At 53.1% G+C, this 12,327-nt stretch overlaps 1 protein-coding gene across 2 annotated transcripts; it reads right to left on the bottom strand.

Moving 5' to 3' along the window:
- Positions 1-3,718: 3,718 nt before the first annotated feature.
- Positions 3,719-11,924, bottom strand: TMEM214 (transmembrane protein 214). 2 transcript variants are annotated; one of them, XM_025867892.2, is made up of 17 exons: positions 11,728-11,924; positions 10,657-10,856; positions 9,953-10,103; positions 9,520-9,654; positions 9,182-9,264; positions 8,646-8,751; positions 8,452-8,533; positions 8,065-8,166; positions 7,548-7,689; positions 7,068-7,163; positions 6,751-6,799; positions 6,443-6,573; positions 6,157-6,274; positions 5,543-5,639; positions 5,177-5,345; positions 4,890-5,035; positions 3,719-4,671 (listed from the first exon to the last, which is right to left on the bottom strand). In XM_025867892.2, exons 1-17 carry the CDS (start codon positions 11,870-11,872, stop codon positions 4,545-4,547), a joined length of 2,079 nt encoding a protein of 692 aa, XP_025723677.1. In that variant the 5' UTR covers positions 11,873-11,924; the 3' UTR covers positions 3,719-4,544. The 2 variants fall into 2 exon arrangements, with proteins under 2 accessions (XP_025723677.1, XP_025723678.1); XM_025867893.2 differs by having other exon boundaries at positions 6,443-6,556; positions 7,072-7,163.
- Between the last annotated feature and the right edge of the window lie 403 nt (positions 11,925-12,327).

The raw sequence follows: 12,327 nt of genomic DNA, 5'->3' as shown, positions 1-12,327 counted from the left end.
ATTTCTTTCACTTTTTTGTCTGATTTCTTTCACTTGTCATAGTGTTTTTGAAACTCATCCACCTTGTGTCATTTGTCAGCACCTCCTCCCTTTTAATGGCTGAGTAATATTCCATTGTAGCATTATATCATTTTTTTATCCATTCATCTGTTGATGGGCATTTTGGCTGTTTCCACCTTTTGGCTTTCATGAATCAAAGTGCTATTAATTCGTGTAGGAGTTTCTGTGTGGATATATGTATTTATCTTGGGTGTATACCCAGGAGTGGAATTGTTGGGGTTTATGGTAATTATATGTTTAGCTCTTTGAGGAACTGCCAAACTGTTTTCCACAATGGCTGAACCATTTTCCATCCCCACCAGCAGTGTAGGAGGGTTTCAGTTTCGCCATACCCTTGCCGACATTCTTCTGTTTTTTTATTATAGCCAATATTTCAACAAATTGAGCTCAATTTAATTATAAGAATTTTCCTATGTTATTAAAAATTCTTTGAAATCATCATTCAAATAACTATTTTCCATTTTGGTTTTACAACAATTTTATCATAATGTTCATCTTATTGTTATTGGACACAGTTTACATCCAAATTTTAATTACTACTACTACTACTACTACTACTACTACTACAATAAATGTTCTTGTACATAAATCTTTGCCCATATTTCTCTTCTCTAGTCTCTAGAATATATTTTCAGGAGTGGAATTACTTGGTAAAGTGGAATTACTTGGTAAAATAGTATGGAACTTTTAAACCTTTTGATATTACCAAATTACTTCCCAGAAACATTACACTGATTTGAGTACGGCATCTACTGAGTATACAATCACTTAAAAATCTTTGGCAAAAGGAAGTGGTAACTTATTTGAAATTTGCACTTTGCCAATGAAATGGACTTTAAGTCTATTGTTCATTTGCATTTTTAAATGAATTGTCTTCTATCCATATTTTTATTGTTGTGTTTGGGCTTTTCTTGATTTGTAAGAGTTCTTTAACATTAAGGATATATATGTGATAAGCTCAGTAAGGAAATGGAGGCCTTGATCAATGCACCAGCTAGACCTAACAGACATGCACGGAACCTTCCACCCAACAATAGCAAAATACACATTCCTTTCCTGCATACATGGAACATTCTCCTGGATGGCCCACATGTTAGGCTACAGAACAAGTCTCAATAAACTTAAAAAAGACTAAAATCATACAAAGTATGTTTCATGTAAACTACCTGGACTTTGGGTGATAGCAATGTGTCAGTGTAGATTCACTGATGTTGACAGTGGGGGGCTGTGTGAGTTCAGGGGGCAAGGCATATGTACTTTTTGCTCAATTTTGATGTGAACCTAAAACTCTAAAAATGTCTATTAAAAATTAATAACCGGTGTGCTAACATAATAAAAAATATATATACCAAGGCACATCCAACAATGCATCTGAATTCAATGTTTTTATTAATAGGCAGATTATTCAATATTCAACAAGTATTCAATCATACCCTGAATGATGGAAGCTCCCCCCACCCCGTCCCCAAATTTCTTCTTATACTTCAAGTTTGGGGCAATGAAACTGCCCAGTAAAATGGAATACCCCAGAGGGAAAAGCGGAGCCTTCGTCCCCACAAGCCCTTTAGAGAGCAGAACCGTGAAGAGTATGTAGAAAAGGACCGATCAGTCTAAGTGTTCACTTAAACCCAATGTCCTTTAGGAGAGAGAAGACTAAAATGCTCAGGGCAGACTACCTTTGAAATTTCTGTGTAATTGTCAACTGGGTCCTTCTGGAATAGGGCAGGGCAGGCATGCCCGTCTCCGTGGGAAACCCTCCACCCCAAGGGTGATGGCATTTGAGAATGGACTGGCAATCCTGCAGCTGAGTCTAGCAATGCTATTTGTTCCCAGTAAGCAGACCACCCATCAGGCTGCCCGGCTGTAAAGCTGGAGCTGTAGACTGGGTTCAAATCCAGATACGTGCTTCAAGACTTTTGGAAAGAGGTGTTTCAAATGAGTCATGTGCTAAAACTTGTAGGCCCATACAAGAGTTGGTAATAACTCAAGTTGGTTAAGACATAACCATATTCAAACAGCCCCCTTTTCTGGCATGTTATCTGTGCAACGCCTGCTCTGTGAAAAGTAAAGTTACAATGTCCAGATGTGACCCTCTGAGGTGTCAGGTTACTTCTGTTCCTCCAAGAACACCAATCGTCATAGTGGGAGAGCCCACCTCTCAGCACGAGTCTGCTCTCCTAGTCCACAATGGCTCCACTCGGATTCTTGTGCATTGACAGGTCTGCAAAATGTGAAATATCTGGGTGTCCGGTTTAGTTTTAATGGGCAGCAGGTGCAGGGTTGGGACTACTTCACTGACCCAGGAAAAATTCTGGACAATTCCAGTATCGGGTCAAACAACTGTGTTTATCAAATAAAGCCAATGAAGGTGTCAGTGTCCCCGTGAGAGTCTGTGGAGACCCCAGCTAGCCAAAGTTGATTAAATGTTGAACCCCAGGATTCCAGGTCAGAAATTGAACGAACCCACCAAGGTAAACCCAGTACGCACACTGGAGACCAGTGCACACTTCAGGCGACATTCTTGGAGTTGCTGGATTGTAGCAGTCCAGCAGCCTTGGTGATTCAATGTCATCAGGACAGGGTCATCATTTTACTTGTCCTGTGCTGTTGTCAACCCAGGTTCACACCAGCCCTTTCTTCAATTTGCCTTGAATACAGGCCAGTTATAAGGACTCACTATTCTTAAGAACTGAACCTGTTTGTTTCTGATCGGGGAGGAAGAAACGAGGTCTTGGGACCCTTGGGCAGTCCTGCCTAGACCTTAGTTGCCAGGTGAGAATTCCACCCCCCCCCCCCCCCCCGCCGGGGAAAAGTGGTCATGGTTACCTGCCACTAGGGGAGCAGGGCTCTGCCCAATGTGGGCCGCTTAACTCTCGAGAGGTAACATAGTTCTGTCCTAACAAGGAAAGGGGATACAAATGTTAGGCGCTATTGTACTCATGACCTCACATTGTGTCAAGATTTTCCTACACTTGCTACTTTATCATCTCCCCACTGAGAAGTTGAGGCAGAGTCTCAGGGTGACAAGCTAATGGGAAAGTGGTAGCTGTTTATCATCGTGTTGTCCTTGCAGGCAGGATGGAAGCGGGAACCAGCCTGTGGGAGCTGGAGTGGGCAGGGTACCTCCAGTACTGCTTAGATTTGAAACATTCAAGGAAAGAAACTTGAGGTGAGACCTGAAAGCCTGTTCAGCTCTCAGAGTCTCAAGTCAAACACAAAAAGGGACTTCGGTGATAGACCCTTGATTCATGTGTCTCTTGGAGTCCTAACTTTCACTCTTGCCTTATAAAACCAATTAATAAGTTAAGGTCTTGGCAAGGAAGAAGACCCCACTGATCACAGACCAAGAATTCTCCTGGGAGACTCTCCCCGCTTTTCCCAGCTTAAAACACTCAAGCTATCGAGGCAAATCTTGGGACATGAATCACAGTGACAAGTGAGACAATATGATTAGGGGAGCAAAAGAAGTGTCTGGAATCCTCAATAGGGCAAAGTTCAGAATGATGGGTGTGAGCTTTCCCTGCCGGAAGCTCAACTGCAGCCAGTGGCTACAACCCGCAGGAGGCAGGGGGCCAAAGGAGAACATGTGCGTGCCCAGTATTTTGTTGTCCTGTTCACAACTACGGGAATTCCTATATGAGGATGCGGAGAGGAAAGCTGGAGATCAAATCTGTGTCCTTTATTCCACCTAGTAGGTGTACCGAGGAGCCATATGCTGACTCCTGTCTCAACAGGCTGCTGGAAGGTTCACTGCGCCCGAGGCACACAACTACTTGGGCTTTGCTCTCCAGACAGATGGTGTAGGGCTGGGCAACGGGGAACAGCTGGACCCTGAGGCAGAGTCCCCCAGGCCTGAAGGGAGTGGCGAGTAAAGTAGGACCATGACAGAGGGGGCAGTGAGAGGCCTCAAGAGACGGAAGTTGGGCGTCCGGAGGGGAGAGACCCTTCTGCCCAGCCCTCACGTCCAGTGACAGGCAGGCCCAGGCTGTGGGCTGAGGTGAAGCTGCTGTTGCCCACTGTGGTGCGACATTCTTCCGGAGGCCTCTTTCCTTGTTCCACTGGGGCTAGAGTCTAGGAGCAGGAATCCTTCATCAGAAGAATGCAGTTTTCCCTCAGTGGAATCCCACCGTTCTGGAGACGAGCTAGCTGTCTGGGGCTTTGGGAATGAGACGGAAGGAAGTGGAGAGCAGGAGACGAGAGGGGGCGACAGAGGTCAGCAGCCCAAGGACAGAGGTTGGGAGCTACATGCAACAGGGCCAGGCAAACGTTCAGTGAGATCATGGGTAGGAGGCTGAGAGATCTCTGGGCTCAGTCCCCACCGAAGAGGGAGGAACTGGGGCCAAGGCCACCGGCCAGTCCCTAGGAGACAGAACTCGGGCACCAAGTAAAAAAGCGGCCTCTGCAGAACTGCCTCTCTGTCCTCCACCTGCCGGCAGTCTCAGACGGCCTGCCCCAGACAGCACCGGGGGCGAGGCGGGCAGGACCTAGTGCTGGGAGATCGTGGCAAGTGCCCAGTCCAAGAAAGCCATGGTGATGTCCTGTAGGCGGAGCCAGACCCCGCGGGCAGCCTCACTGAGCTGTGTCTTCACGCAGTCCCAGGTCACTTCACCTCTGGGAGGAAAGCAGAACACGTGTGGGAGTGGGGAAGCAGCACTGTGTTGAGTCACAGGGTCGCAGCTCAGACCTATAACCTGCATCCCAGAGTGGCCAAGAGATGTGCGAGGGGTGGGGTGGGGCACGGTGAGAGACCGAACGAGAGCCTCGTCCCTGGGGAGAGGGCATGGGGCTCTGGGGCTCCTGCTGGAGCTCGAGATGAGGGTCTCTCTCACCTGCACGCCTCGTGGCAGTGCTCCTGGGCCCGGGCCAGGGCCTCCAGTAGTATGTGCCACCATGGCAGCAGTACATTCTGGTAAAGAAGCACGAGCAGCTCCCTCAGAGACTGCAGCAGCTGCACCAGGGTAGCGGGGAGCTGGATCTGAAGTTGGAGCACAGAGACTGGAGGGGTTAGAGCGCCGGGAGAAAGCATCCTGGCCCCAAGGACCCGCTCCATGTGGGGATGCACCTTCCAGCCCCTGGGGAGACCAGCCCTTCCCTGACCTCCCTGTCTCTGGCTTACCCTCTGGAAGAGGCTGGTGAGGCTGTCACCAAACCAGGCAAGGTGGGAGGCACAGTGGGCAGAAAGAACACTGACAGTGGCACTGGTGTGGGCCCAGGCCAGCTGCAAACCGGGCCTCACCACAGCCAGCAGGTGGGAGCCCCAGGCCGGCAATGTCTCCTCTAGCCAGCTGTGGGAGAGGATGGGGGGAGAAAGGAAGGCTGAGTTTCCTCAGATGGCTCGGCTCCCCAAGAACGGCTGCGGGGGCGGGGGGGGGGAAGGGAGGCCTTGGGAAGGGAAAACTGCCGTCATCGCCCACTGATGCCGTCACCACCCCGAACGCCAGGCCCTGTCCCTCCCACCTTTCTCCCCTCCCCAGGAGCTCACCTGTAGCCCCGCAGGCTGTAGGAGGAGACCCCCGCACACAACTGCTGGCCAGCAGGCAAGAGCCCAGATGATCGAAGCCACCGGCCAGAAAGGGAGGCTGCGTAAAGGGGGCCTCTGGTGAGCTGGGGGGCGAGGGGGGGCAAGGGAGTGGGGAGACAGACACGACAGGCCCCAGAGCAGGGCTCGTGATGGATGGAGGACTCAGGGGCTCCAGGCCGCGCCGGGGCTCACTCAGAGGGAGGGACGCAGGCCTGGGGCGCCGAGCCCATTTCTCCTGCTGGGCCCGGGGAACAGGAGGGAGGCAGTCAGGTAGGTGGCAGGAAGCCTGGGGTGAGAGGGTCCGCCCGTCTACTTACCAGCTGTGACCTTAAGCTAATTGCTAAATCTGACCCTCAATTTCCTCAGGGGTTAAAAAGAAGACAGCACTTGAACAGGACCATGAATACACGGACACTTCTGCACGGCAAAGCCAACAGTGCAATCTGAAGTTGTGGGCAGAAAAGCCTGTCTTCTGTAGCATCAGGGCAAAGCTATGTGATAGGGCCAGTGGGTGCTGCACCTGGCTCTGGGCCTCACCCTCACACTACCGCCCCTGCCTGCCAATTCTTGCTCACCCTGGAAAGAGCTGTGCGACCGGAAGTCATGGCACAGGAAACCGATGAGAAAGATCAGGACCAACAGGAGTGGCTGTGTCCAGTGCAGCCGGTAGCCCTGTGCCTGCTGCAACAGGCCCTGCGAGAGAGGCGGCAGGGAGCGGTGGTCAGAGGGAGCGGGTGATCTTGCCTCCAAAGGAAGAGGATCAAGCCCTCCCATGACCGCAGAGGTGGTGGTGGGGGCTCGTGGGGGCACTGAGGGTGGTGTCAGCGAGCGTGCGGCTCGGGGAGGGCTGGGTGCCGGCACCTTGCAGGCCATGTCGCAGGCGGCGGCGTCCTGACTGCTGCAGCTGCCCTTCCTTAGCAACTCCTGGTTGGTAAGCTTGAAGGACTGGATGGTTTCTCGCAAAGACTTCTGCGTCTGTAGGGTAAGAAAGTCTGGGTTGAGAGGATAACATTTAGTCTGTAAGGGAACTCTGAGCCCCCATCCTGCTTTGCTGTCCATGCCAAATACACGAATACAGTGCCTTCTCGGCAAAGGGAGGGCGGTGGTTGAGGGGTACGAACCCAGAACCCAGACGAGGCTCAGCCTGCCATGTCCTCCCAGCTCCTCACCTTCTTGGGAATCTGCTCCCAGGACCTGAGCAGGTGCTCCAGCAGCAGGCTATGGGGAAAGCACAACCCCTTCCAATCAGGGGGCCCACTCAGCCCCTCCCATCCTCCAGTCCCCCATTAGGCTCTGGCTCCTTCACTTCCCTCCCACAGTGAGCAGCTTACTAGAGGCCACCCCAGCCATGTTCCCAATTTGAGAGGCACAAACCCGGAAGACAGTGACAAATGTTCCCCTTCTGCTTCTAGGCCAGGGACAGGCTGGGAAGCACAGATTAAGGCTTCTCTGTATGGATCAGAGGTGGGCAGCCCCCCAACCCCACCTGCCTGGACTGTGACAAGTGCTTGGGGTACAGCTGCCTCCAGACACTGGCGCTGAGGGGGTCCACCGTCAGGCACTCAGTCAGGCTGCTCAGGAGCTGCACAGGGGACAGGAGAGACTGCTGGGGCCTGGGGCTGCTGGAGGGGGAGAGTGCCGCCCATGCAACACACCCGCCCCAAAGGATGGGGAAATCATGCCAAGACCCCAGAAATCTCTGAGCATCCACAAGGGAGAGGCTGTGGCTCCCAAGCTAGAGCTTGAGCTTGAAGATCACTTGTCGACAAGAGGCAGGCCACAAGGGACCAGCCACACCTGATTGCGCATCCTTTCAGCTCTGTCCTTGTGAGGGGGGCACACGAGTGAGTGGGACAGGTGGCTGTCAGGAGTGAGCTAAGGGGAGGCCCAGGAAACAGGTTCTGCGAAGGCAGGGCCCCTGGCAGCAGGTAGGAAGCTCTGTGGCGGCCTCCTGTTACTTCCTCACCTCTTTCTTCATCTCAGGAGGGCAGCTAGGGGTGGCTCTGGACAGGAAGGAGGGGAAGTACGTATGCAGGGTGGATTCCGGCTTCGCCCCAAATGCCAGCACCTTCAGTCGGGGGTAGAGCTGACACAGCTGTTCCTGCAGGCTGGGGGTGGGGGTGGGGAGGAGAGCCAGACACAGGCTCTAAATGGAGCTACGTGATGTGCCCCTTTGCCTGCCTGAGGGAGGAGTGTCGCTAAGGGCCTTATAATGGCTCGGAGTCTTTTCAGACTCAGAGACTCCTTGGAAAATCTGTTGGAAGTCATGGATCTTCTCCCCAGGAAAATGCCCATATGCCAATCACACTTGAGGGTCCATACAATTTTAGGGGGTTCACCGATTGCTTGAACTTGCACTGATTGCTTGAACTTGAGAATCTCAGATTTAGGGTGGTTGGAGGAGAAGGGACAGGAAATATTCTGCCTGCTCCTGACCCACTGCTGGGATCCTTCACAGCAGGTGTGCCCCAGGGCAGTCCTACCTGGGTGTCAGGGAGTTGTTGGGCATGTAGGCAAAATCCAGAAGTGGGAAGAAGTCCTTGGGGCCAATCATGCCAAAGCCCTTGGTGAGGTTGGGGTGCATCCTAAGGGGGAAAGGAAGAAACAGACTTGCTGGAGACTACCAGGCAGGCCATGATCCCAGCTAGGGAAATGGGCATGAACTCAGCCTCACGCCCTACTCCTCCATGGTTTCCTCCCTTTCCTTCCTCACCATCACGTTCTGATTGGGAGGAGCTGGTCCTGGTTTTCCTCACATCTATGGACACCAGGATCACAGCACCCCATTTTGCTCAAACAGTTACTTTGGACACCATGGGCCTTCCTGGCTGACACCACCCCCGCCCCTGACCCCCGGCCCAATTACTCACAGGAGCAGCCGATCCAGGTATGCGATGGCGAAGGGAGACAGAGACTTGATGCCCAGCACAGGCAGCATGATCCCTAGCCACACTGAGGAGACAAAGGTCAGGGAGGAAGCCTCACGCCTGGACCCACTGGGGAGGTTAAAGAGGGGCTTCCTGCCTCCAAGACCATCCCTCTCTCTTCCCCACTTCTTTGTTACCTTTCAGTCCTTCAGTGAGGTTGGTAAAACCTGCTTGACCCAGGGCCCACATGATGGTCAGACATTTTGCTGGTCGGCTCTGATGAGACCTCAGCAGTTCCAGGAACTGGGGAGACCAGTGGGAAAGGCAAGCTGCAATAGGGCAAAGCACCAGGAGCACCCCCAAGGCCAGGCAGGGAGAGAAGGGCCAGGCCACGGAGCAGCGCAGCACTGGAGTAGCACAGGGTAGTGATTCAGAGTGTGCACTCTGGCACCAGGCTCTGGCCTTCACCCATCCTTGCCACTTACTAGTTCGCTAACTAGGAAAGTTACTGAACCTCTCTGTGGCCCAATCTTCTCATCTATAAAACAGGAATAACAGCAGTACCTACCTCATATATAGATAAAGCATACCCAGAGCAAATACTAGCAGTGTTAGCTGTTGTTACTGGTCTTCCAGCATCTTCCATTATCCCTTAGTTAGGTCCAACAGTGTAGATTCGCCCAGCCTCCCTGGTCCTAGCTCCCCTGATGTCCCCACCACCACCTGAGCTCACCTTGCCCAGGTTCATGGTGGCAATCTTGGGCTTGTCTTGCAGAACGGCCTGGATACAGATGCGGTAACCATGTAGTGACTCCCCTGGAGAGAAAGGTGTTCTCAGACCTACATACATTACTTGGTACCCCAATCCTGAAATCTCCCTTCCAGCAGCTGTGAGCCCAGAACCCAGGGCCAGTGACTCCTAACTTCTTCCTCTCTTTCCAAAAGAGTATTGAGATTAGCACATTTCTTTGCTGGAAACAGAACCACCCAGCCAATCTGGAAGTAGGAAAAAGGGAGTAGAAGGTTCCCAATATGGGGTGGGGCTATCCCTCACAAGGGGTCCCCTCTCACCTGGTGTCTTATCCAGCTCTTGCAGCATCGTAAACAAACAGTGGTCAAAAAAGAGCTCCAGAGACCCCGCTGCCTTGGCCAGCAGCCCTCGGATGATCCCACGCAGCTCCCGGCTTACCAGACTGTAGGGATAATCTGGGGCCGAAAGGCCTCCACCTGAGTGCTAGGACCAGGAGCCTCTGCCGGCTCTGAGGGCCCTGCTGCACTCCCCAAGAACGGCGAATGCACGCAGAGGTCCCTGCACGAGGCTGGCAGCCTCCCTAGCCCCATGAGGCCCACTCTCACAGCCGTGATGACTTGAGAACAGCTTGAATCACGCACATACATCAAGACAGTGGGGGGCACTGGGCTCTGTCACTGACTAATGTGCTTACACACAGCCTTTCTAGAATTTCTTGAACTTATCTAATTTTAGGGAGTTGGAAGAACTAACCGTGAGTATGCTGGCTTAGTGTGGGTTCAGTTAGAGGCGCTTGGAGCTTGTAGTTGAGATAGCTGGCCAGGTCCTTTAACCACACGGATGGGTTCCCAGAGAACACGCTCTGGCTCTTGTCCAGTTCCTTCTGCAGAGCTGCTATGTCCAGCTGCCAGGGACACAGGGCCCCCCCGTGGTGAGTTGAGGGAGTAGAGGTAAACAGGACAGAGGTGGGAAAATGGTTAAAGTAAGTGAAGGTAGAAGAACAAAGGATTCCTGCTTTTTAAATGTTAAGGATGTGGAATGCCACAATATCGCTGCATCTGATATTTAGAAAACAGCACAGCTGGGACTGCTGATCTCAAGGCCCAATACTCTTAAGCCCGTCACATGTTCGAGGGGACCAGATGGAAAATGGAAGATCGCTGCTTCCACGGGGCGAGGAGCCACAGCTGTTTCTCTACCCCCTCCCCGATATCCCTGAGTCTTCAAGGCTCTCCTTGCACTCATCTAGGTTTCCCTATAAACTTATTTCTTCACCTATCTTAAATGCAAACATTCTATCCCTTGGGGTGTCTGCCCTTTCCTGAACACCTCCTCCCAATCAATAATGTCCCAAATTCCACGGGTCCCTCAGTGGCCTTCCCCCCTTCCTGCTCCTTTCATCTTCTCTACACCTCACGTCCCTGTCATCTCCCCACCTCAAGTCTAGGTACACTCACAGCTTTCAGTGCCTCTTCCAGGCTGCGGAAGCGACCCTGCTTCTGGTTTTGGTTGGTGACGGCTGCCACCTTCTTAGTCTGCTTCTTGTTCGCTGGTTTCTTAGGCTCCACAGCAGGGGGTGGAACTTGCTCCTTATTCTGCCGCTTCAGGATTCTCTCAAAGCCCCGCTCGTAAAGGGTGCTGGTCGTCTGGATTGGAGCTGGGGTAATGACAGGCAGACAAAAGGTCATGAGGGCCCCTGAGTCATGAGGGCCTCACAGGAACAGTGGTCCCTTCCCCCACATTGTCACCTAATTCATCTTCAGCGAGGAACCTGAATCAAAACCCCTTCTTGCTGTCATGCTTAAGGAGCAGGGTGGGAGGCCCTCCTGCTTTCAGTCATGGCAGCTCTTGAGTTCACAGGCTCTTTCACAGAGATAAGGCATTTCTTTATTAGATAAACCAGAGTATGTGGGAACTAGTGGAGGAATCGGATACAGAGGGCTGGCTTCCTTGGTGAGTGGCTGCCAGTCCGGGAGGTCAGACCTTTTCCATCTGGGTTCCAGTGTGACAACTCTCTAATCAACAAGTGGCAAGCTTTCTCCACTCCTCCAGGAGACTTTGGGGAGACAGGCACCACTTACAATGCTCGGTAGGTGTCGAGATTGAGGCCTCCCGACGGTCCGTCCCCACCCCGCAACACTGCTGGGTTACTCAAGGAGGCGGCACCGTGTACAATGAAGGATGCCTCTCCCCAGCTCTCAGACACCTGCCCAGGGAAGCCAGGCTAGGGCCGGGAACAGCTGGTAGAGCGTGTGTGCAGACCGCAGTCCTGGTCCCCTCTGACATGTGATCCCGGGAAAGGCATCTAACTCCACTGGGCCTCAGTTTACTCATCGGCAAGGCGAGGACAGCTCCCTCCCAAAGCGGTCTACCTCTTGTGAGGCTCAAGAGGCAACGCGCGGCAGCTGACCGGGGGGGTGCCGATGGGCAGGAGAGCCCAGGGGCTCGGGTGGCTGCTCCCTACCTCGTCGGAGGGGCAGGCCCGGGGCCGGGTGGCGACGCGGGTGACCGGCCGGGTGGGTACTCACGGGTCAGGTCGTATTTCCACACACCGTTCGCCTCCCCGAGAGCCCGGCGGTCCCCTCCGCCGCTTCTACCATTGCCGCCAGCCCCGGGCCGCCGCCCCTTCTTCACCACCTCCCAGCGTCCCCCACCAGCCGCCTTAGCTGCCATGGCTCCGACCCTCCCGCCACTGCCACCTCCCCTGGCTTTCCGGTCTGGCGCGGACGCGCCGCGCTCTGCCACGTCTCCTCGCAGGGCCTCGCGGCGCGCGTCGCCGACCGCAAGGCAGCCTGGGACTTGTAGTCTTTCGTTTTCGTTGGGTTCTCCTTAGCGAGGGATCGGGTAGGGGCTCGGGGTTCCTTCCTAGCGAAAAACATCGAGGCAAAGATGTTGAGATGAGAAGCTATTGCATTCAGAAAATCTTACTTGAGCGCCTACTGTGTGAAGGCCACTGCCTTGAGTGACTCGGAAATTTAACTGTTTTGGGTTTTCTTCCCTTTCTAGTGGTGCTGGAAAGATGGAATGGAAAGTTCTCCTTTCCTCCGGGGAGGGTTTGAAGATTAAATGCTTTCGTCCTTCTAGGAAAGTGCTAGCTTCTTTGTTGCTAGTGGTTAAACTTTTGAGTT

The sequence above is a fragment of the Callorhinus ursinus genome, unplaced genomic scaffold (assembly GCF_003265705.2).
Source record: "Callorhinus ursinus isolate GAN/ISIS: 27379988/994484 unplaced genomic scaffold, GSC_fseal_2.0 scaffold10, whole genome shotgun sequence".
NCBI lineage: Eukaryota > Metazoa > Chordata > Mammalia > Carnivora > Otariidae > Callorhinus > Callorhinus ursinus.
Note: the sequence above shows the minus strand (reverse complement) of the source record. Positions and strands in the feature narration are given on the sequence as shown.